The sequence below is a fragment of the Sesamum indicum genome, linkage group LG12 (assembly GCF_000512975.1).
Source record: "Sesamum indicum cultivar Zhongzhi No. 13 linkage group LG12, S_indicum_v1.0, whole genome shotgun sequence".
In the NCBI taxonomy this organism is placed as follows: Eukaryota; Viridiplantae; Streptophyta; class Magnoliopsida; order Lamiales; family Pedaliaceae; genus Sesamum; species Sesamum indicum.
In genome coordinates this window covers 5,098,214-5,124,527 of record NC_026156.1, presented here as the reverse complement: position 1 = coordinate 5,124,527, position 26,314 = coordinate 5,098,214, and the positions used below count along the sequence as shown (strand labels likewise).

At 33.0% G+C, this 26,314-nt stretch overlaps 3 protein-coding genes across 3 annotated transcripts; 2 read left to right on the top strand and 1 right to left on the bottom strand.

The window, feature by feature from the left end:
* Positions 2,570 to 4,935, top strand: LOC105175713 (calcyclin-binding protein). Its single transcript, XM_011098259.2, has 5 exons — positions 2,570 to 2,817; positions 3,622 to 3,789; positions 4,183 to 4,422; positions 4,505 to 4,564; positions 4,659 to 4,935. The coding sequence occupies exons 1-5, from the start codon at positions 2,701 to 2,703 to the stop codon at positions 4,761 to 4,763; spliced, it is 690 nt and encodes a 229-aa protein (XP_011096561.1). The 5' UTR covers positions 2,570 to 2,700; the 3' UTR covers positions 4,764 to 4,935.
* On the bottom strand, positions 10,370 to 11,821 carry LOC105175712 (gibberellin 2-beta-dioxygenase). The gene is made up of 3 exons (XM_011098258.2): positions 11,237 to 11,821; positions 10,763 to 11,114; positions 10,370 to 10,662 (listed from the first exon to the last, which is right to left on the bottom strand). The coding sequence occupies exons 1-3, from the start codon at positions 11,641 to 11,643 to the stop codon at positions 10,411 to 10,413; spliced, it is 1,011 nt and encodes a 336-aa protein (XP_011096560.1). The 5' UTR covers positions 11,644 to 11,821; the 3' UTR covers positions 10,370 to 10,410.
* LOC105175710 lies at positions 23,424 to 25,735 on the top strand. Its single transcript, XM_011098257.2, has 4 exons — positions 23,424 to 23,807; positions 23,916 to 24,125; positions 24,221 to 24,781; positions 25,140 to 25,735. Exons 1-4 carry the CDS (start codon positions 23,549 to 23,551, stop codon positions 25,469 to 25,471), a joined length of 1,362 nt encoding a protein of 453 aa, XP_011096559.1. The 5' UTR covers positions 23,424 to 23,548; the 3' UTR covers positions 25,472 to 25,735.

Sequence of the window (26,314 nt, the reverse complement as noted above, 5' to 3'; positions counted from 1 at the left end):
AACATAATAAAATCAACTATCAGGATTTTATTTATATAAATTAATGAATTTTAACCTATTTCTTTAAAATAAATGTATTAAAATAATAACAAAACTAAATATTTTGTATATAAAATAAATAAATATCAGAAAATAAATTAAATTTGTTTTACAGTTAAATCTTAAATATAATATAAAATAAAAATATGAAATCGACCCCCTGCGCCCCGTCAGCCGACCCCCCTCCCTCCCTTCTTCTTCCTTAGCCCCAAACTCATCCCCCAATTCCCACCGCGCCGCCATTTTTCTCAGCCCATCGCCATTGTCTCCGGTTCTAGACTCTCCTTCACCCAAATAAAATCCATCTTCTCTGGCAAACACTCCCATCTTTCTCCCTCATCTTCCCACATCCCTCCCTTCCCGCCCTGTCCCCCTCCCTCAACTCCCGCCACCACCTGCCCCTAGACCATTGTGATATATATACGTATATATAAATATATGTCTATATATAAATACTTGATTTTAAGTATAATAAAACATTTATTTGTATAAATAAAGGTTAAGTTTGGACCACACACTTTTTATCAAACAAAATATAGACCATAGATTTGTTAAGTTAAATCTGAACTGTTGGATTAATTTGATAAATTTGAACATTTGATTTATATTCCTTAAATATAAAAGCCACAAATTTATATCAAGTATATCCAACAGCTGAAAAATAAGGGTATTTTTTATCATTTTATATGTTAAAAATGAAAAATCCGCACATAAAGGCGTGTGTATAACAAATCCAGATCCAAGGGAGTTTTTTGCTTTATTTTTTATAAGGATTATTTTTTCCATATAAGATAATACAACGGGGGTAAAATGCTTTTAACCCTTCTTTTTATATTTGTGCACCCAACACATACGTATACACTTAAAGGTTAAATATAAAATCTTTCGTGAAGAAATTTTGTGCTTGAACCGTTAGTTTGTCCCGTTTGAAGAGGATTTTAATTACTTTATGTATAATTTAGATATATATGATTATCATATAATTATTTATTTTCTGAAATTATATATATAATAATGATCTAATTACTCATCAAACGTGTGGATATTCGTCTCTTTTTATGTAAGTTATTATAATTTGTTAATTATTTCTGATTACATTAATATATTATTTGAATTGAGAAACAATATTATAATTTATTTATGATTATTCGTAAATTAAAAAAAATATTTCACTTAGAAAAATTATTTAATGAAAAGATCCCTCTAGGCACAAATGATTGGTGAATAATTTGGTAATGTCAAAAGCATGAGGTAAGCCGTGTGTACACACCATTCATGTGCGCGGATTTTATGGTTCATAATACTGTACAAATAAATTACATCCCCCAAAAAAAAAAAAAAAAAAGAGTAACAATAAATTCACTGGCTGATTTTGTTGTCTCTTTATTAAAACATCCGCATCAATTGGGTGCGGTCAACACTGCCACATGCTGTTCTCCAATTATTACGTATAATAGAGTTGTGTCGAATGCTGTTTTTTATTCAAATTCTCCACCAAAGAAAGAAAGAGTCTGATGTAATTCTTAGACTGTCAATGTTGACTCGAAAAATACAATAACAGAAATTAGTAAATGACATACTAATAATTCAGAAACAATAATTGTACTTACGTGCAAACAAAAAATTGGTTGGGTGCTGAAATAAATGCAGCTAGCGGGTCTTGTGACTCATCAGCGTCTCTGTGAATATATGAAGGAAAAGAAGATAAGGGAGTACCTCATGCCTTAATTCCTCTGCTCAATTCCATGATATTTTTTATGAGAAAAATGCAAGCAACTCACTTGTGATATTGTAAATAAACAAGTTATTTTCTTATAAAAAATAAATAGTAATTTAACTCCTTATATTATTTAAAATAGATCAATTTACCCTTTTATGATTTTTAAAATGAAACAATTTAACTCCCTATATAAGGAGGTAAATGACTTCATTTTAAAAGTACATGGGGTAAATGGCTTCATTTTAACAGTATATGGAGTAAATTACTATATTTTTTTTATAGGAGGTAAATTGCTATTCACCCTATTTTTTATATTCTTCACTGATTATTACCTTTTCTTTTTTTTTTTTTTTAAACTAGTAGGATTCATGAGCGTGATTAAGGTTGCATATGATCTTGTCGTTTGACTAGTAACGTCTTTTAAGGTAAAAAAAAAAAAAACATTATATTATTTTTTGTGAGCAAGGAAATGTAAAAATAACCTTACACTCTCAAGATTCGTGTTTTTAGTCATCCAATTCCAACCCCCAGATGTTATGCAGAGTTTGTTGTCCTAGAAACTTGACTGAACTGAAGCCCAATGTTTTAGGAATCATCCAAAGGCAATTAAATTATATATGTTCGGGCTTAAAGTGGGCCTATGGTCTGATTAAAACAAAGACTTTCTAGGTCTAAAGCCCAAATTATGAGGATCTAGACAAGCTCTTTTTATAACCCACTCGACAAGTCTAGAAACTTCTCGCCCCAAGAAATGATCCCTAATCTCTCGCAAAACCCATTAATAATTAATAAAGACCTAAATGAGTGAATAAAATGGTGGTAGGAAGAGGCGGGTACGGTTCTTTCTAGCATTTTCTATTCCTCTCGGGAGCAGGATATAAGCCAGTCATCGTTGCTGCTATACCCATTTCTTTCCGGCGGAAAGATTCAGGAAGAGTCGGATGGCGAGCAGTGAAGATTTTGCGCTGGACTTGGAGGAATTGAAGCAGCTCCACGCCATCGCCAAGAGGCCTCGCGTTGTTTCTCTTATTTCCTCCGAGATTCGCAACTTGGAAAAGGTTTTTCTTACTTTCATCACTTCATGAATTCCTGTCTGTTTTCGATTTGATAAGCCAGCATCTATTTCTGTGGATATTCTGATATGCCTATGCGGAACTGGAGGGGATCATGATTGTATTTGAAATCCCATTGTTGTTATGCTCTTCTCATAAAAACATGATTGGCTGGAAAGATTCTTGTATATGTATATATATATATATGATCGTTTCCGTTTGACGATAAAATTTGTGTCTATGATATGCTTGGAAAGGACTGCCTTTCTCTGTATATGGATTTTCTGGATTTCGAGAATGACTGAGAAATTACTGGTGATAATGGCGACTTTTTTCTGTCTGTCTTTCTTAATTATTTTTAATTATTATGCCTTCTCTATCTATATGTGTGTGTAAACAGTAAGAATTCTAAGCTTGTAGTAGGTGACGTTTGAAATATAGATGATGCCTTGCCTGATGAGGGAAACTTCTATATGGAATTTTATATTTTTGTATAATACATAGGATAGTGCATAGAGCCATTGTTACGTCGTGTGTCTCCTTTTCGAATCATCATGAACGAGGTGCGCATGTGGACAGTGAAAGATGAGGGATCATGTTTAATTAGTTTGAGGATATTGGTTTAATCTTTAGATTGCGCACCTAAGGGCTCCCTCCCTCGGTCGTGCTCAGGTGTTTGTACTAGATGAACGTTTCTTGGTACAATGAAGTATTTGCATTAAAGTGCTATCGTTCATTTTGAAAATTTCATTGGAAATTTGCTCTTCTTCCCTCTTTATAATACTTTAATTTTGTGATTTTCTTTTTCAGTTAACAAAAGAAGCTGAATCTGCACCAGCTCCTCATACACCAGCTCCAGTTTCAGCTGTCTCCACGGCAACTCCAATATCAAGTGCCCCAAAGGCAGCATCGAACCCATTGTTAACTTATGCTACACTTGGCTCCTTCAGCTGGGATCAGGATAATGATAAATTGAAGGTAGGATGCATATTAATTAACACCTCTTATGCTTTTAATAGAAGTCTTTCTTATCCTGTTCGTTATCTAATTTCGTGTGATTAGTTGGGCATAGAACTTTGATCGAAATTTATTCTATATCTTTGAGAAAATTTAAATCCTTTATGTCTCCGCCATTCAAATTTGAGCATCCACCATTCAATTTGAACATCCACAACTTTATTGCTCTTGAAGATTCCCTGTATAAGTTTTTGTTTTACCGATGTGAAGTTCTTCTACTGTTAGCAAAGATTATATTGTGTTATTGCATTTGAATCATTTTTCAGCACGTGCTGATTGCATTAGCTTACTATGTTTATCGCGCACCGATTCTTGTCTTTGATATACTTTTTGTTTTTTATTTCTATTTCTTAGATTTATGTATCATTGGAGGGGGTTGATCAGGAGAAGATTGAAGCTGATTTTAAGCCAATGTCTTTTGATATCAAATTCCATGATGTTCAAGGTAAGAACTACCGTTGTGCTGTACCTAAGTTGAACAAAGAGATTGTACCTGAGAAATGTAAGGTACTTGTGAAGCCTAAGAGGGTGGTTGTCACCTTAGTCAAAGCTTCTAAGGGGAATTGGTTGGATTTGCACTTCAAAGAAGATAAGGTAATTCCTCAGTAATGCCTTGACCTTCAGATGTTTAACTATGGCGGTATGGTGTGTTAACGTGTGTTTTATGATATTACAGTTGAAGCCAAGTTTAGACAAGGAGAAGGATCCAATGGCTGGTATAATGGACCTGATGAAGGTATGGCTTAAGCCGATACAGTCACTAATTCTCTCTTCTAAGTTGTTTTATTGGTCTTCCTACACTAATTCAAATATCGATCATTCGTTTACAGAATATGTATGAGGAAGGTGACGAGGATATGAAAAGAACTATTGCTAAAGCATGGAGTGATGCCAGATCGGGCAAAACGGCTGACCCTTTGAAGGGCTATCCCTGAAAGCAAATATTGGAAATCCAAGTTATAACATGGATTGTAGCTAGCTTCCAGAGATTTTGTTGGATTATTTTTTCCTGGCGTATGTCCCTTTAGAATCTTTATCTTGAAATAACATTTTGCAATCCAGTATATGTTAAATTGCATAGTCTTTGACGCGGATGTCTTTTGTGGATTCCGATGATCATGAATGTTTGGTACAGTTTGTTGCCAAAATGGGGAGCCCTGTGCGCCTTCTCGACTGGTGTCGAAGCAGGCTCGTTTACTTTCAGTACTAAATTAAATGAGCCATAGGATTAATCTTAAAAAAATAAATTATAAAAAAGATTGAGATTAATTATAAATCGTTTATTTACATGTATTGTTTCATTAGGATAATATTTAGTAGTGTGTTTACTTTGATTTATACATATTGTGTGAGTGAGAAATTACTCTAGAGCTCTTTGTGAGATATTAAGTCAAAAACCTCTATAGAGCTCCAATTGCTGCACGACAAAGGGCTGAAGGCTTTTCTACCTCTAATCTCAACATTTGTTCATCAAATACAGCACATAATGCATGCAAGATTTAGCATCCAACAAGTCCTACGTTTTGCAACAAAGTATGTAGAGAAATCACCCACATGCAGAAACCAAAGTTAAAGAGACAAAATGCATCATTCAGCCACTGACCAAGTATCCGATAATTCCCAAAGTTTTTTGGCATAAATATATTGCAAATATGAAAAAGTCAAAATGACCTGAAACCAAGCAGCTCAGAGCAAGATTATGGTGATTGCAGAAGGGAAAGAATCGTCAGATTTTGCCTCAAGGAATACGTAATGAATTAGGGAAAAAATAGAGTGCGGTCTGATAAACAATGTTCAAGGCAAATATACGGGTTTAAATTACATAAAAAATCAAATTACACTACATATTTACCTTGGAATTACATAAAATAACTGTAAATTCGCTAAAACCGAATTAATATTTCCGGAAACTAAAAACTTAGCATGCCCAAACGCCTCACTGAATCTTGTATTTAATTAATCGGTTCATTTTTATAATATCGCCCATATTGGTATTTGGGTTTTGGTTCTTTGGTAAATCAATTTTTTTAATTGAAAAATAAAAATATATATATGAAAAAATTAGATGCTACAATATACACTTTTTGGCTTTCGGTAAGTAAAACAATAAAAAAAATTAATTGATTTAAAAATATGTAAGAAAAGATTAAATATAATATATATCAGTGAACCAGAATATTTGTCATTTTATACAACATCGCAAATTCGGAACTAAAAATTAAAATCCAATGAACACCAAATCTTCGTAAACATGAAGAATTCCGAATTCAATTGATTTATCAAACTGTCAGCCCTATTTTGTATACCGTAGATTAATTACATTATAATTAAATATCAAGTACAGTGGCAAGGCAAGTCACTAGAAACTGCAAAGTAAATGCAACAGTTTGGATTCAGATTTTTTTTTAACGAGAGTTTTTGTACTCGAATTTAGATGTGTGTGTAAAAAAGACAAAAAAGGAATGTTAGAATCGAAATCCCAAATTTGGAGACATTTTCCGGAGAATGTATGAACAGTGTCCCCCAATATGGGTTGGCAAAATAAAGCAGGAAGGTGTGGACAATTAAGTCCATTTCATTACATCATTATGAACACATGTCAACTAATATTCCCGAAACAAACCGACTCTCTCCCTGAAATTATTATGACTTTGTAACATAAAAGGGCAGCATCCTCCCAACTAATTACATCATTATCAGAACAACATCAACTGCTGTTGTTCTTTCATGTTTCTCAACAAATTCAATGAACTCCAATCTGCATTTTCCAATCGATTCTTATAATCATTTGGGTAGCAAGCAAAGAATCAAATTCCAAAATGACCATACTTAATATCTTGATTGCGGATTAATGGTAATAATTGAATTGTTGTGAAGATTGATTAGAGCAGCCTTGTCAACAGATGTCCATGATTTTTCGCATGATGTTTTATAATGTTACGGAAAAGCATGACAGAAAAGATAATGTCCACCATATTTTATGCAAAAGCAAAGGGAAAAGTGGGGCAAAAAAAAAAAAAAAAGAGGATGTATTTAGCAATATATATTTATTTTTACCACAATAATAATTTTAAAGCTTTAATTATTAATAGTGACAACATAAATATATAGATACTCGACGTGAACGACAGGAGCTAAGGAGAAATCCCATAGTAGTATGTATGATGATGAAGTCAAAATCCCAAGTCTAACCAGAATAAGATTGAGCAGATCTTGTTGAAGAATTTGATGCATACCTATATATTATAGGGCACTGCTCAAAAAGTGCTTACACAAGTTAATAATGTAAGATTCTTTTGTTAGTTACAAAACCAAATACTTTAATGTAATGAAGTTAAAAGGAAACTTCCCTTTAATGTCTCCAAAAGAAGGTAAAATTTTATACTATATGATTGCTTTTCATTCCTTTCTTTCTTTTTGTTCTTTTGTTGAGGAAAATATTTACTCTCATCAGTTTAAATCAATTATATGACAGATTTAATATACTTATTGTGCGATTGGTGTACAGTTTAAGAAAAATTGTCAATTACACACACTTGTTGCGTGATTGATTTGATTCGATCAAATTTAATTTATATGAGAATATTCCGTTGTAGGATGTGAAATAATCGTGTAGGTCTATGACTTGACCAAATGTTGCTTCTCAAACTGGGCAACTAATTAAACGTCAATAATTTGGTGGTTGAAACCAGCAATTAGGTAACATATGATTCTGATTATTATTAATAATAATTTGACCAAACGGATTAAATCGAATTACACGTATACAGAATTAATTGGAGAATAAAGAATTGCAATTTGTAGTTTTTGAGGGGCTCAAAGTCAATTATCGCATACTTTTTTCATGCCACGGGTAGGTGCAGGTCTCAATCTAAGGCGAATTAATTTGTTTTCAAATAATTAGTAAGGCGGATATATGTATTTATTTGAAGGAAGGGATTTGATGGATTTATAGAAATTGAAGTATCTTAAAAGCAAGAGAAAAATAATACATGACTGACTTCACCAGAAGAATAATCATTCAAATTATTAGGATTTAATATAATTAAAAATATTTCATAATTCCAGGAATTAAAGTGATTAGATTTGGGCAATTTTTTTTTTTGAAAATAAAAAAAGTGGTTTTGGCACTTCCTGAATTTAATGTAATTGCACGAATACTTCTTATTCTTTATAAATTATAAGTACACTCTCTACTGAATATTGTATCTTTAAAAACCCATTGATTACATTGCACAAACACCCCTCTAGGGATGTACCTGTAATTTTATAAAGGGTAGGGAATGGAAACATTACACTAGCACTCTCTCGAAAAGTGTATACCCATTTTAATATATATATTTTAATATTTAATGTAATTTATTTCCTGTGAAACTGCAAATAGACAGATTATCCCCCTATGAAGAAAAAAAATAGTAATTTATCCCATGTTTAACGAGGTAAATTGCTAAATACATAAGGGTAAAGGGTAACTTGCCCATTTATAATATCATACTTGCATTTAGTATTCTCTTATTTAATTTTTTTTTGGATAAATTATTTAATTTACTTTATAAAAGAAATTAATTCATCAAAAAAGAGAAAAGGCTGGGGATTGGGTATTTTTTTTACTTAGATGAGTTGGAAGTAGATAATCAATGGCTGATATTTCAAAAGTCAGGTCCAAAGAGAGCATGTTGACTTGGCTTGGGAGAGAGACTGCCTGGACATCTTCTTCATGTTGGACGTCCTTTTCCTTCAAAGTAAACCTGTTAATGTTGTAAGAAGAAAAAAAAAAAAAAGGAAAAGGAAGAATATATAATCAAAGACAATAATTATTATATATCTTGATTTGGACACTGTCCCCATCAATTTCAAACAATTGGTAGGTACCACTGCTCATTTATTAAGGCCCATTTATTGTAACCTAACCTATTTTAAAGGGTGTTTAGGTGAACTTATAAATTCTTCAAAGTATGTTATTTTGAGAAGTGTTTGTTATTTTTTTAAAAAAAATTAAAAATATAATATTAGGAGCGTTATAAGCTTTTTTAAATTAAAAAAAAAAAGATCGATCCATCTCACTTTTTAAAATATTAATAAACTCTTTCATTTTTTTAATGGTCACATTAATTATTAAATTGCTATAAGTAACATTTTATATCATTAAGCTATACATTCTATTTTAATCTAAATTTTTCGGGGAAAAAAATATATTTTTAGAAAATAACATCCAACATCTTATAAAAATTTTAATCAAATACCCTCTTAGTCAACGAAAATTGGTTTTAAATGGACGCCTATATATGGTTCTATTCATTATATTCTCCGATAAATTAAATCATGGGTTGATGAACAATTTAAGGTTGCTGATAAAATGATGTATAGGGGTTTTGATATAGTGAGGTAAGAAAATTTGAAGTGTGAAGGCTTTGTGGGTTGTAATAGACAATTTTGAGTTGAAATAACGTGGAAAAGGAAAACTCCAGTTGAGATATAACTCCATTGTTGTACCATTCAAAATTCTTCCTTTGAATTTCAAGTATTTAAATCCATACTGATTAACTACTGAATCTAACCAAGTCAAACCACAAGTACAAAAACTAGCAACAGAAGTGACAAAGTGTACAGTTTAAGACACATTCTCCTGTTTGTTGTCTAAAAGGTAGCCCCAAATGTTTGAGAGCGCAAGTTTCATTTTCCTCCAAGGAATATGCCTTCTGTCACTCAATACTCATTATTAAATATATTTATATTTAAAATTTATTATAAAAATAGACTACCACTCCCATGTAAGATCAATACTCAAACCTATACTTCTTTATTAATATGAAGGACTTTTGTTTTTTTTTTATACCTGAGAACTCGTGACTGCTGATGGAAAATGATTTTCCCGTTATAAATGAGTGGGATAATATTAGACGGAACAATTCTAATTTAATTAGATGAGATTTTATTGAATTTGGATAAATTATATAATAAATCCAGTACAGTTGTAGTATAATTAATATATAATTTTAAAAAATAATTAACTACACTTATTATTTAGTTGATTTTTATTTGGAAAAAAAAATAATTTGAATAAAAAAATTGTTATTAGACAACCGAAAATAGCAAATTGTGTAGATGATAAGGCAAGCAATGATATCCAGTGCATGTGGGATTGAATGTATTTGGGAAGAAGATAGGAAAAGTGAGGGAGTATGTATGCCGTGATGAGTAGTATTGTTGATGTGACAAAGGGAGCAGAGCAGAGCACAGCCACTGCCAACCACAATAGCCGCCACATTTAAGGCGTAAGGTTGAGAAATTGGTCTGAGTTAAGCTAATACAGAAGAGTCAACAGAGATGACAACATTTGCATTAATACTAATTGAAGGTGCAGTTGTTACAATTAAACACAAAATGAGAAGTTAGGTGATGAAATAAACCTGGGGAACAAAATTAAACCACAAAAAGACTAAATATTTCCCACCTAAGCCAAAGTCTATTGGGTCAACCCTTGAGAAATTAAGCTGTTCTGGGAGTTGGGTTTCCGAGGATTTGACTATTTGATTAAAAGAACAAAATATAAAAAAGGGAAGAAGGAAATATTAAGACAGACTATTGGGCAGCAGATTTCTCAAAAAGCCCCAACCTATAATCACCCAACCTTGTCTTGTAAGCTGACTTCTTGTATTCAGACCATGTGAATTCCTTGTACCCACTTTCTTCACCTTCTTCCATTACTGAAGATAAAGGTGTTATCTTTTCACTCAAAGGTGGTCCTCCAAAGTAGATCATTGACACTCTTGATTTTAAACTATTAGCCAACACTCTGTGCTTTACGCTTCTGAACCTCCCATTAGTCATTACCTACGTACAGTCATTCATTCATTAATTAAATAAATTATACAGACAATTAACCTCGTATATGTACATTTAATATATATATATATATACATATTATTATTACCTGCAAGGAATCACCAACATTGAAGAAAAAGGAGGTGTGATCAGGTGGGACTGAGACCCACGTTCCATCTCTGAGGCAGATTTGCAGGCCTGATGTGTTGTTTGATCTTACAACAGATATTATTTGTGGGTCTGTGTGTTCTCCGAACCCAATCAAATTTCGACCACTCAATGCTTGAAGCTGATCTGGGCAAGGTGGATAGCGGTTTAGCCTGAAACAAGAGTCACTTTTCTCATCTCTTATCAGCCTGCTCAACACCTCCCTATCCCCCATTCCCAATTCATCAGCTATCATTTCAAGAACTTCACACGCCATATTTCTCACTGCACAAACATACTCCTTTACAAGACACCTGCCATCATATATATATACATAAAAGTTGTAAGTATTTGTTGACCATCGATCATCGCTGTTAATATAATTAACATGCAAGAAAGTTTGATTTATATTAAGTTTTTTTTTTTTTTTTTTTACCTTAAAGTTTCTGAAATTCCTGGAACGACGGCGTTTGCATTCTGTGATATGACTTCAGGGTTGGTGCAGAAGAGAAGATACTCAACCCAACCCACATCACCGTTGATGCCGATCTTCTTGTTACCGTAGCCAAAAGGGTTAGGAGGCCCGGATTTCTCCTTCTCCTGCTGGGGTGATTTGAAGAACTTAACGGCCTCCGCCTCTAATTTGGTCAACAACTCCATGGAAACGCCGTGGTTGATCACTTTGAAGAACCCCAACTCTTTGCAGGCCTCAACTATGAGATGTTTAGCATTAGGGTCTGCAAGGTCTACAACTGGGATGACGGTGAAAATGTTAGACGCCGGCATGCATGTCTTGATCTGGGCGATGTTATCAAGATTAATTGGCTGAGATAGAACCACCATCTCTGTCGACTGTGATGTAATCAACTAATGACTTTACGAGAGAGAGAGAGAGTGAGAATTTGGATGGATGTGTAGGTGGTGAGAGGGGGTGATGGGCTTTATATAGAGGAGAGAGGAGATGCAAAGTGTTGATGCATGGAAGAGAGGGATGAGAGGGCAGAAGGCGTTGTAAACTATAGAGAGACATCTGGCTTTGTACTTGCACCAAGTTTTTACACTACCGAGGGCGAGCCGGAATGCCTTCCTTGTCTAAGAAACGTTCAAAGACAGGAGAAAATTAAAATTAAAATGAAGTGGGTCATATCACGATTTCACATTACATCATATGAAAATGGAAAGTGCGCTTTACAGCAACATGCTTTACTAATAATCACTAGTTTTTCGGTTCAAATCCATTTTCATTTGATATCAATTTCATGAATAGTATGTATCTTTTTCATATTATTTTTGTAAAACTTTCTTTTCTAAAAAATTATATTTGTTTTAATAGAAAGAATTTATTCTTGGGCAAATATTCATATAGCATTTTGATTAATGACATACAACATAATCTTCACTTGCTCATCTTTAATTCTATCTTTTTATCAATTTTTATCTCTCTCTCTCTCTTTTTTTTTTTTTTTTTGGTCATTAACATTTGGTTAAATTGACATTACATCTTCTCAATAAACAAGAGGCTTGAGTTTAAGTCCAGATCCCAATTGCAATAATTAGAAAAGAAAATAACTTATATTTCTTCTAAATTTCTTTTTTGGAATAATTTTTCATAAATTTCTTTTATTTTTAATATATTTGATTTATTCAATTAACAATATATTTTTTAAAATAAGAATTAATTGTTTTAACAAAAAAAAAAAAAGTAATTGCGCACTCATTTGAGTGCTAGGGATCAAACTAATTATGCATGCACATACATGTGAACAATTGTCCAAAAATAAATTATAATTTTTCTAAGTTTATGTACGAGAGACTAAATTACACTTAAAAATAAAAGTGAAAGGCTAAAATATTCTTTTATAAAGAAAGAAATTTTTTTTATAGGGATAATATTAGAGAAATCATCCATTGGAGGAACTAATTTAAGGTGAGTTGAAAAGATATGAATCATTTTAAAAATTAAAATTAAATATAAAAAACTAAAATGAATTTCATCCGTAATAATGTATTATTTGTTTTTTGTATATGTTTCGTTTTTAACGCGATCATATATATATATATATATATATGTACATATTCATAGATAAGGTACTTTATTCAGACATATGGACTGAATTAGAAAGACCAATTAAGAATCCTTTGTACAGCTTCTTATTTTTCTTTGGGAAACTACATTATGATTCCTTCTATAATTGATGTACCTTTTGTTGTATATATATATATATATATGTCCATCACCAAATTTAATAATTCCTCTAAATTCAACAATAAAATAATAAGTTAGTTAACTGTCGTCAAATAAAAAATATAGGATAATATCAAGCAACACAATAAATAATACTATCCATTGTTATACCACTATTATTCACTCCAAAATCATGCTACAACTCATTTAATTATAACTCCACTTGCATCTTATAAAATAGATATATTTACTCTTCCTGAAATTTTGTATAATTATACATAAAATATTATATAATTTGAAAATTTACACTTATCAGAGGTTTATTTTTGTCTAATAAATAAGTCTTTCTATCAATCGAAATTCAGTTAATTTTGATTAATTGTGGAATTTATTTATTAGACGGAGCAAATCTTAAGAATTTGTTAAATTACAAAGAATTTATGTATAATTATATAAATTTTTTTAAAAAAAGAAATATAATTATTCCTATAAAATAAAATAAAATGTTGTCAGTAAGTCAATATTTTTTTTCTTTTTTTGAGAGGGTCAGTAAGTCAATTATGAACCTCTTTATATATGTCTCATGTCCCCAGCGTCGCCCTACCCCTTCCCCTACCCGTACTCCCCCACGGACCTCCTTGAAAGTACACGTTGTGGGATACACCGCAGCTTTCTCACCTAATTACTGCACATAAACCCTCTTTTTTGTCCCTCGTAAAACCCATTTTCTTGAAAAAAGAGAAAAAGTACAATAGTAAAGTTGAAATGTAACAACTATAGTATTTATTAACTAATATATGTTTAGATTCCTTTTGGGTAATTAATGAATATATATGAATTCAATAGTTACTTTTTCATACAACTGAGGACGTGGTGAATAATAATTAGCTACTTGTGTTCCTCATTAATTGTTAAATACTCATTAGTTGATCTAATTAAACCAGTACCAAATTAAGCACATCAATATATAACTCTTGGAATCCTCAAACCTTAATTAATTTAGTGGAAATATTAACTATATGTATATATGTTTAATTAAATCAATTCAATTAATTTGTATGCATGGTCGGTCGGATTTAATTTGAAATTCGCTCTACCTATATATTCTCGTACCATTCTACCAATAAGCTTGCCGTGATTGCTAATATTATATAAAGTTTATTAATAGTTTTCATTACAGTGAATATATAGTAGTTAATGCAAACCTGAATTGGGGTGCCTATATATGGGCAAATGGCATTAGTATAAGCTTCGTTTAACCTGAAAAATTAGCATAAACCTACCTGCTACATATGGGACGGCACCTCTATTTTAATGCGCTTATGATTACTATGAGTGGGTAATTAAATTGCAAGATATCACCAAAAGAGTTTGTGATCGATATATAATTAAATAGATAGTTGTTATAATTATTTATGTTATATATATTAATATAGAGATACTTTGGAATAAATTCATTGATACCAAACACAAAGGTTTGTGCTTTTGTGTTATGTGCGACGTATGAATATATATATATTTATGTATGTATGTATGTATGTGCGCGCGTTTGATTCTGATAACGGCCAAAAAAGAGATGTTAATTTTAATTAATTATAAAACTAATGATATTAATAGTATTAAGTAGGACAGTAGTGCAAAGGAATTTAATTATATGTATCCGACCGACATAACATCCGACAACCGCAACGAAAAGAGGAATGTGATTCAGATTCTCCACTCCTCATCAAAACTTGGGTAGTTGTATGAATGTGATGAGTACTACATATGTAACAAGTTTGAATCAGAACATTAATTAATCATGTCTCATCCCATGTCTTATATTTATTCATGACACGTTAAGCTTCAATCAGGACATATATAATTAATCCCTCGCATTCAAAATTAGGTAATTAAGGTGACGACACAAATTTTCTATGGAGTGATCATAAAAAATGATGAGCTTAAATTAAACTTTGTGGATCCCCCTTAGTCTCTACATATATCATATTTGGAAGCATGCATTCATATTCCTTAGTTCCACTATGCATTTGTAGTTTCTTATGAATCAAATGATAAAATTTGAAATACGATGGAGGTCAAAATTAACTCAAAAGTGAATATGATGAGAAGAAAGGAGAGAATTTTATGGTGCTGGAGCCTGCAGAGTGGAGTAGTCATTGGTCTGGTCCCGCAACATTGGGATCAGGATTTTCACGGCTGTGCATAAATTGAGATTGAGGCCAATTACTATTACTAAAAAGGAGAGATATGATAATTGTAATGTAGAGAGGCGGGAACGCTTAAGCTAGCAATAAAGTAACAAAGGGAGGGAAGTGCCTTTCCTGACTCCTAGCCAGTTTCCCAGTAGCCCAAAAGCGTTAGGGGGAACTGGCATAGCTGAGGGGAAGGTGCTTCTCTCCCAACCAAAGAGCTATGGGGAGCGAGTGATCCTCGGGTAAGGAGCTACGATTAGCTAATTGTTCTTTTAGTGCTTTAATAGCTAGCCAATGCCTTTTAGTCTTGTAGCTAATTCCAATAAGGTTGTAGCTAATACACCCGAAGGGGATGTAGCTGGCTACTGCCGCTATTAGTATCACTTAATTTGTCTTAAAGATGAGGGACCTTGCCTCAAAAAACACACAATATACTGATAGGTCCACTGCTACTAAAGTAATCTCCCATCCTATACCTACACATATAACACCCCCCCCCTCCCCCTATTTTATTATTATCTTTCATTTCTATACTAAATATTAATTTTTTCATTTTTGACTCAGCTTTTTGCAAATATATTTAACTTTTTCTTTATTTTTCATATTTATCAATTAGGACAAAAATTCTCATTATGATGACGCAACCGGTGCGATGATGTAATCATGTATTAAACCAATTGTATAGAGATGATTAATTTTATATCTAACAAACATGTAGTGGTCTACTTCAATCCCGTTTAGACATATGCACCTTTAACTAAAAATAAAATAAACCAATAGAGGGGCTCTGCATAAATATTTTTCATTAATGATGGAAAACTTTATTATTTTAATTATAAATGCATTTAGGAGTGATGGACGGGCTTGTTCAGTACGTATATACTATGGTTATGACGAGACACAAAATCAGATTATGGCACAATGCATCATTAATGATATTAATAAGAACATGGAACATTTCCATTTCCTCGTACAGTAGATATCATAAATTAATGCCTATGTCTGTGCAATTTCGTTGTATATCACCAGTAAAATAAGAATGATTAGAGAAAAAAAATTTGCTTTCAATTCCTTAAATTTCACAAATAAGAAGCCTTAATTCTTAATCTGTTTTAAAAACATGTACTTAATTTTAAGCAATGTATATACATATATTTAATTGAAAATATGCAATAGTGGCATCCAAAACACGTTACACATATGCATGTAGGCGATGCAAGAAACATAAAAATAACAGGTGTGAAAGTATTACATCTGACTTGAATTTTCTTTATCTGCAATAAACTCTATCTTTATCTCTCGGTTTCAATGTCTTCTTCCATGGAATGATCACTTTTTTTGCTACTGCGGAAAGAAAGCAATGGTTCAGACTTCTTGGACTAATCAAAATCCAAGAAGGAGGTTTCATTCCTGTCAAGATTACAAGATAATAAGCTTACTTTTTTCCCTAATCAATTTTTTTTAATTTTTCAATTGAATTTAGTTTTGTAGGGAGAAGGGTCAGCCCAATCAGCATACAAGCCACGTATGCAAGCCATTTACTCTCCCATGTGGCATGACACGTGGTTGATTGGCTGAAAATTGGACCAACTAATTTACACGTTGGCAAGTTTCAGTTAAATTTAAATTTTGGCCAAAAAAAAAAAAAAGTAGAAAACCCTCAAACAGACTAAATCTAATCAATTTTACAAGTTACTAAAGTTAATAAAAAATGAGCATATTTATAAAATTAAAACTAAAATTAGACATATTTAACGGATTAAAAAAATATTTTTCCTTATATATATATCAGGGTATTTGTTGATGCCGCATGGATTCCCAGCATTTGGCGGCCTATCATTTTTCATCAATATTTGCTTTCGCTTTCCTGTATGATTTGGGCGGTGGAGGCCAAATCACTATTGAAAATGAAAACCATGCACACACGTGACAAATTGTCTCATTAATTTTTCCACACTCCCAGCTATTACGGTGGCTATCGCCCCCCTTTTTCTTTCTTTTTTTTTCTTTTTATAAATAAATTAATATCCTGTAATTGTATAACATAATTTTACGTCAATATTAATTAAAAAAAATTCCATACGTAGGCTTTAATCATATAGAATGTTTAATTAATATGTCTTTTCTTCATAAATTTGATGCCATAAAAATACACTTGATCCAAGAGGCACTACAAATAATAGAAGATTAGTTTAAAAAAATCAATTGATAATTTTAGTATTGTTATTAATTATATATTTAGCAAAAAAAATATCTATTTTGTTAAAATAATGAATTTTATAATTTTAATAATTAATTACTATAATTTTTTAAACATTATTGTCCACAAGAGTTAGCGGAAAAAATATGTATAAAGCTGTACTAAATACAATTAGTGGCATACTTATAGTCACGATTTAGTAACAATGAATAATAGTTAAAACTATACTATTTTGGGTTATAGATGTATCACTAATTGTATATAGTGCAACTTTATACACAATTTTTGTCACTAATAATTATATATTGACAAGATAAAAATTATTGTTACCTAATATATAATTTTAGAGATAACTTTAAAATTATGACGCAATATTTTGATACCAATATTATATTTTCTTGTAGTGAGGAGGCTCCAGTCAAAGTAAATTGGGAAGAGGCAGCAGACATGCATGCGCCCCAAAGGGGAAAGGAGCTTTTGACCGAGTCCCTAAGCCTAGCTTTTGGAAGTAAGAAGGAAGAAGACTCAGCATCCACCAGGAAGCCTAGGTGTCTGTATGTACAAGTAGCACAAGGCAATTCACCCACCTAGAGGTAAGGCAGTTGCCTGATCACGAACAGGGCCCTGGATCCACAAATCCCAACTACTCCTTAGGAATTTGGCGCACCAAGTGAGAAAGTTCATCCAACTAAGAATCGGCAGCAAATCTCCAAGATCTCCTCTTGGATTTGCTAAACGCTTATCCGCCAACCCAAATTTTAAGGGGCTATGCTTTTTCAAATTGTATGGACTTCTGTTATGCAAAGAGATTTTAAAGGGTAACAATTTCACCCTATAAATTTGCTCAGTTTTTTACTATCAACTGTTGCTCTATTTATGTTACATCATGTTCTCTTTTTATGTTATTTTTTCTCTAAGATTTAGCATTCGAGTGCTTATATATTTGGCACATTTTTCAAGATTTGTGAATAATACAACTTGAAAAATTTGAGTCATTTACTACTTGGACGAATAATTTTACTTATATCAAATATATAATTATATTAAAAAATATAAATATTTGTACACAATGTGAATGTGTTGAATTACTAGTTATTATAAGTGTTGCCTCTATGGATAAGCACTATAAAAATGAAAAGATAGACGCGCGTGAGGAATTGCTCTGTCGTTGCTCTTCCGTTCCCGTCTTAACTTAACTATTATGATTTATGTACGTGGTGGGCTTGGAGATTTATAGCTAGACCTGAAACTTGGAAACAAGATAGTCAGACAATTACGTAGTCAATCCCCATTCACTAATTTCACTGTCGGTCATGCATAATATTCATTCTCAGTTGAGTTGGGCTTCAAATCAAAGTCCAAACAGATCCTCCACTGCCCTTCTCCCCCTTCGGGCCCACCTCCCCAACTCATCTAACACACATTCAAATGGATAATACAGATCCTCCACTGCCCTTCTCCCCCTTCGGGCCCACCTCCCCAACTCATCTAACACACATTTCAATGGATAATATCTTTACCTAATACTCCGAAATTTCAAATTTTCATATTTAGAATTCATTTGATACGAGTGAAAGGAAAAGAAAAATGAAAGGAGGAAAGGTAGGGGTAGAGAAAAAATAACAATTTTTTTTATTTTTTTTGGTATGATTGGAAGGTGAGTAAATCTTAAATACTTTTCCTTTGTTTGGTACAAGAAAAACAGATTAAGAAGAAAGACTATTTTTTATAATTTTATTGAATAATCATTTTCTTTATTTTGTATTAAAAATTAAATAAATTAATAATACTAATATAATTTTAGTATATCACAAATTAAAAACCTTACTAATGGAAATGTTTATCAAATAAGAACAAAAATATTTATCAAAATGATTATTGTTTAATTTAAATAAAATAAAATTACTAACAATATTTTTTACTAACGAATTTGAATTCAAATATCAATGCTTTTGTTGTTACAAAAAACAACTTTGTATATCATATCTAGACGCATCGAAGAAGGCACGCATTTCCAGTAATTTTGTTATTTTTTTCTTTATAAATATGTGAAGTATTATCAACGGGAAGAAGAATTGGAGGAAAATTATATATATAAGATATATATGGGTAATAGAGTAAATAAAAATAAAAACTCTAATTTTTTGTATTTTTGGCCTTATACTTCTATTTTTTCGCCCAATTTGGGATGAAAACAAAATTGGATTATGGAGGGGTTTCATATACATTGAGTTTTACTTTCCCTCCATCTCTTCCTCCTAACCAAACATCAAATTATCTCTTATACACTCATTTTTACTTCCACTTTTATTATACAATCACTTTTCACCCCAACCAAACACATTCTAAGACAAACATATTTCGACTCAAAAATCACGTCTTTATTTATGAGGTAAAAGGAATATGAGTACTATTGAATGCATACCAAAAGAAACAGATGCAACAATCTAAAATCTGAGTCTTATTTGAGCCACTTTATTGAATAAGACAGTATATGAAATTTATTTTCAAGTTGCAGAAACCCTTCTCCCCCCTAATAATTTAAAGTGGCAAATTGGTTTGAGAGTATATGTATATAATATTTACAAGTGGGAAATTTGTGGTTGGGAGCACCCAAACCAAAGGATATCGTGCACAAAATTGATGCAGGTGACCAACCTGACATGTCTGCAACTGAATGAATTTATATGTCCAAGCCAAAATGTAATTATGATGAGTCTAAGTGCATCACATCCAAATTGGTATGATGGCCTCAAACATTATTTATTTTCTCAATTGTATAACTGTTGGTAAAAGTTTGAACTCTAAATCAACTTAATTCTACGATTTTTTTGTTTTGTTTTTGGTGATAAAAATAAGACATCGAATTGATTTTTATTTTATTCATGTAAGTTGGATCCGGTTATCCAATCAAATTGACCTGACCCATTATTTGGATATCTTGATTTACAAATGATAACTGTGTTATTACACGAGTTACGAATATATTACATTTTTTTCTTTTAAAAGTGGACGTGAAATATGATTAATAATTTGATATTTTGACCCCATTGATAAATAAGTAGTTACTCCATATCAACATTTCAAATACCTAGATCATCTGCTCATCAAATTTGAGTGAATTGACGTTATCTCTTTTAAATGAAGGAGAGATTTTGGGTTCCCTTCAAAATTTGACGACCGCGACAAATTAGTACATCAAGAGTTGGGTAGTAATTGAAGAAGGAGATTGTTGAATGAAAAAGTGGGAGTCCAGTCCAATCATCTAACTCACATGGCTTATCAGTTTGTGTGCTGCTGCGCGTGGCGCGCTCGGTAGGACTACTGATCAGTGCTGATGCATGCTCCTCTTCTCTTTCACTTGGTGCGCAGAGATTTAGGAGGATAGGCGGCCCTGCAGGTCCCAGCTGTCTTATGTGGCTAAAGCGTGTATATATAAATTGATTAACTGATGGATCACACGTGAGGAAGGTCGCTCTATTGGATGAATGGGCATGTGGGAGGCATGCGATTGCATGGTACCCACGTGGCTCAGATGTGCACGCACTTATGCAACAATAATCGTGCTACAGAAGCAGAACCAAATATACGGGACTTCGAGACGTCGGGTGGATACATGTCATGCACGCAGAATATGGTTTCTTTCCCTCCCTTCCGCTTTCGGCACGTATTTGGTAAATGCCATTCTCTTGGGACATTTCACAAACAGGTAGAGATCAAAATCCTAAGATTTTTTAATAAACAACACCACTGCTTTATCAAATCTGCTCGTGTTTTGAGAAAATTACAAGAAATTTTTCGCTTCAAATTCATAAAAATTTTGGACTGTGTGAAATGCGATATTTTGTCTCTTGCCTACTGCTTGCGATTCTTTTTCTTTTTTTTTTTTTTAAAAAAAAAAATTACTCATAATCAGACAGCAAAATCCATTTTTTGTTGCTAAATGAGCGGTTTTGGCAGAGTGCCGTACCCTCTTGATGGATTTGCTGCCTCACGCTGTTTTCTCACTATTTCTTCATCTTCTCCTTTTACAATTTGAGACATTTATCACGTGATATAATATACTTATTATGTGATTAATTATTTTTCAAACTCTATGCAAATTACACGACAAATATATCAAATTTATCATATATTTAATTCAAATTTAACTACATTCGATACGAGTTAAAATTTCTGCTACAATTTGTGCTCACTAAGGTTTACTCATAAAAAAAAAAAGACAGCAAATCTACAAGGCAATTTTAAATTCAACTTTAACCCCTGAAATTCTAATTTAGGGATAGCAAATTAGGTGGATAGAACAGGTTTAGGTTTAATCTATCCGGTTAAGAGACAAGGACAATGTTTGATGGGCTTCTAAGATCTGGTCCAAATCCCACCCCAAACCGGCCTCAAATAACATTTACAAATACTTTTTGTTACAACATATATATGTAATATCTTATTAAGTGCTTATAATTATTTTTTTAAAGAAAATATTAATTAATTGAAAAAAGAATACCCCAGTCTAGGGGTATCAAGATGGATTTAGAGCCAAAAAAAAAAAAGGGTGTACACCAATGTGTTAAACCCAATCCAATTAATTTTAAGTTGAATTGAATTAGTTATAAATTAAAATTGATTGATATGACTTAAGTTAAATAAAATTATATTTTATATGAATTAAATATGTGTTGGAGATGAGTTTAATATTGGTCGTTGATCGGTCTTACATGAATTATTAATGGTTCAACTCATAAAATAATAAAAAAAGAATTGACAAGAACTTACATCCTGCTTTATTATTGTCACTTTTTTCTTTCACACACACTGTTTTCACCCACTCCTCTTTCACCACACACACACACTCCTTTCTTTCTCCACACACACACACACACAACATCACACGCATTTACTCCTCTTTGTCTCCACACACACGCTTACACAATATCGGACATATTTACTCCTCTCTTTCTCCACACACACAAAACTAGACACATTAACTCTTTTTTCCTCCACATGCACATGTGTATACACACACAACTCTCAATTTTCAGTCAAAAACTTATAATGTTATGTTTATTATTTCAAGCTATTTAGTAATTTATTTTATATTTATGTGATTTTTAAACTTATAAGATGCTGAAAATAAAAAAATTTTCTCAATAAATATAGAGAATTTGGTTGTACGGTTTAATGTTCATTTAAAATGGATATTCAAAATTTTATTAATTATTTTGCTAAAATGTAGTATTTTGTAATACTTGTCTAGATTTTTTATTTTATAATTTAGCAAATGAATTTTAATGTGAATGGTTATTAGTCGAAAATAACATGTGATACAAGTAATAGTTATTTTTTTTAATAATTAAAATATTGTCCTTTTTTCCTCAATGTGTAAAACTTAAAAATTTTAAATTCAAATTAATAAAATAATTTATACTAACCTAATTCAACTCATTTACAACTCAACCTACTCTTGGCCCATTAAGTTGAACTCAACCTATCCATTTGCCACCCCTAAGCCTAGCCAAGTCAAACTGGTTAGGGGCCGCTGCGTCTAGAGTCAGGATCGGGATAGGTCTACGGTGAGTTTGAGGCAGGTCTAGGTGATTTACTAATTTTGGAACCTACTATAGGTCCGGTGACAAGTTCTGGGTCCAATTAAAATTGATGGGGATGAGTGTTGAGTCCAAAAGGATCAGTAGGTCCAGATAATAGATTTACCAATCTTTTTGGAACCAAAGGCCGATGCCAACCCAGTCATGTATTTCCCCTCTCAGGCTCATCCAAAATTGTGCTGTCATTTTCCTTGACGTTCTTGGGCCCATATAAAACAAGGCCCAAGCCCGTACGGCATATTATTGAAACAAGAATTTTCATACAACTTTCTGTTAAGAAACTATTTTAACGATATTTAGTGTTATATTTGAGTGCATCATTTCATTCGGCCAATGCCCGAAACACATGCTGATCCAACCAAGAAACAATGCCGGCCTCGCACAGGATATTCCGAGTACGTACGTACAACAAAGTTATCATGATCTTCAACTTTAAATAATACGTACACTACAAAAAGAAAAGGGTACAACTCAAGCTTCTGAAATTGCAAACGATGACGGAGAGGCGTGCGAGTGCGAGAGCGAGTGGGTATTTTGGCTACAGAATTTGGGATGGTTAATCCAAATGGCCAAGGTTGCAACTTTCTCCACGCCACTCCTCTTCCAATCAAATCTCCTCTTTTTCTCTCTAATCTATCTTTTCTCCTCTCTCTTCTTGGCCCTTTACTCCACTTTACCCGCCACCAAATGCATTTTCAGTTTCCGATCATCTCCACTCCACCCAGTTCAGGGCCCTCTCTACTCTTATCCCCCGTCTTACGGAGAACACAAGCATGCCCTTCCTACCACTCGTTCCTCATGCATTTCCCCTGTTTACTTCTCAGGTAACAGAAAAAACAATGCATTCCAGCCAAGAAATAAAGACACATTCTTGATCAATTTCATATTACAATTTAGATTTTTTGTGTAATGGGTTGTTCTTGTTTTGTTAGATTATGGGGCGGTTTTGGAGGAAATCAAACAATTATGCGAGAATTCCACGGCGTCTGGGGCGCAGTCCGCTCTGAGCTATATGCAGGGGAGTGCTGAGAGTTTTGGTGGAAACTTGAGTTTTCAGAAGAGAGAATCTTATTTCGATCATCGTGAGGATGGAACGGAAATTCCATGTGGATTCTTGAGACGCTTTCCGATTAGTGATTCTGGTGAGTAAGTCTATTTCTTTTCGCGTCATTTTTTGATTTACAATTCCACCTCACGTTATTTCTCAATGCTCATGGCTTTCTTGTGGAACTGTCAGATCGAATTTCCATGGAAAAGTGTGATGGCTTGGTGGTGGTCTCAGCTATATTCAACGATCACGACAAAGTCCGGCAGCCAAGCGGACTAGGATCCAAAACCCTTGACTATGTATGTTTCTTCATGTTTGTAGATGATGCCACTCTCAAGACACTACACTTCCACAACATGATTTCAACACCATCCGAGGAAGTACTCAAGATTGGTGCATGGAGGATTGTCAACGTGTCGGCTGAGTACTTATACAAGAACGCTGCAATGAACGGGGTAATACCTAAATACTTAATTCATCGGCTATTTCCAAACTCAAAGTACAGCATATGGGTAGATGCAAAGTTGCAGTTGGTGGTGGATCCACTTCTGCTGATTCATTCACTAGTGGTGAAGGAGAAGGTAGATATGGCTATATCGCGGCATCCGTATTTCGTTCATACAATGGAAGAGGCAGTGGCAACTGCGAGGTGGAAGAAATGGTGGGATGTCAATGCACTAAGGATTCAAATGGAGACATATTGTGAGAATGGCCTGCAACCATGGAACTCAAACAAGCCTTATCCCACAGGTATAATTAATCAACTAATTTATATAATCAAATTAAGTGATTTACAACTCCACATAATTACTTCTTCTTCTTCATGAGTGTATCTTTTGAAACCATAATGATCACTTCTCCAGAGTGCAGTAGAGTATTTTCCAAGAAAAGCTTTTTACTGTGGTGGAGTGTGCATTAAACCTAATGCAAGTTGCTTTCTTTCGTCTAGGGTCTTCTTTTTTAGCAACTCTGCTATTACTTAACTTTAGACACATCGATCCCGCGGTCCCAATCACCAAGACTAATCTCGATTTTTCCTCCAAGAAATAGTTCAAATTTTATATTCTTTAAATAATATTGTTATCAAAATTTTCTTCTATTTGTTTAGATGTGCCAGACAGTGCTCTAATCTTGAGGAAGCACAGTTTAACAACCAATCTCTTCTCATGCCTCTTGTTCAATGAATTGGAAGCATTCAACCCAAGAGATCAACTGCCGTTTGCATATGTGAGGGACAAAATGAGCCCAAAACTGAACCTCAACATGTTTGAGGTTGAAGTCTTTGAACGGATTGCCATTGAATACAGGCACAACCTTAAACAAGGTGGGTCCAGTTTGGGGCCGAAAGCCAAGATGGCCAGCTCTTATTTGCTTGCCAATGGGACCGGCGGCGGATGTGAGGGGTATCTTTTAAAGATGTGGGGTGAATCCCATGATTGATAATATAGTTTGTTTTTGTTTGTTTTTGGTGGTATCACTGTCAGGTATCCATCCATATATTTTACTTGTATCGCAAAATTAAAGGCAACTAACCAAACAGCTCGTCAGAGGAAAAGCTGACAAAAGCTGAACAGGTTGGCAGAGGTGTTTGATTGCAATCAAGCGCTTTTAGGCGGTGTTTGGTTGGAAGTGATGCCTGTCAGATGTATTTATATGATTCAATTAAATGAAATTGTACTTGTAATTTTTGTAACACACCTAATTATATCTATCTATCTGTGTGTGAATATACTTTGAGATTAGTCCACTAAGTGTTCATATAAGAAATTAAGATGGTAGAATCTAAACAAAATAGGGAGAGATAAGCAAAATTTTTATATGAATCTAGTTTGGTCGAATCAAATCAATTACAAATTATGTAATTGAATAATATTTTTAAAATGTAAATCAACCATACTACATGTATATTATATTCGGAATATAATTTATTTTGATTTGACCGAAATTGATTTAGGTTAGAATTGTCGAACAGAAATATAAAGGATGTCTGGGGTCTTAGAGCTTGGAATTTGGATCAGCAAGAAACATGGGGTTGACGCAAGGCGCGGGCTGATGTCTACAAACTTGAAGACCTCTAATACGGTTGTTGAGTGAAACCCAGACACGGTATTGGTTGGGTTGGCCCATTATGGTGCCCGTGAAAAGGGATTTGGGTGGCAGTGGCACCAAATAGAGATTACTCGGACATTAAAAGTGGATGCTTCCTGAAGCTGGCAAACATAATGAGACTCTCTTTGATATTTAGAGTGTTATACACGAAACTACCATATCCAATATTTTGAG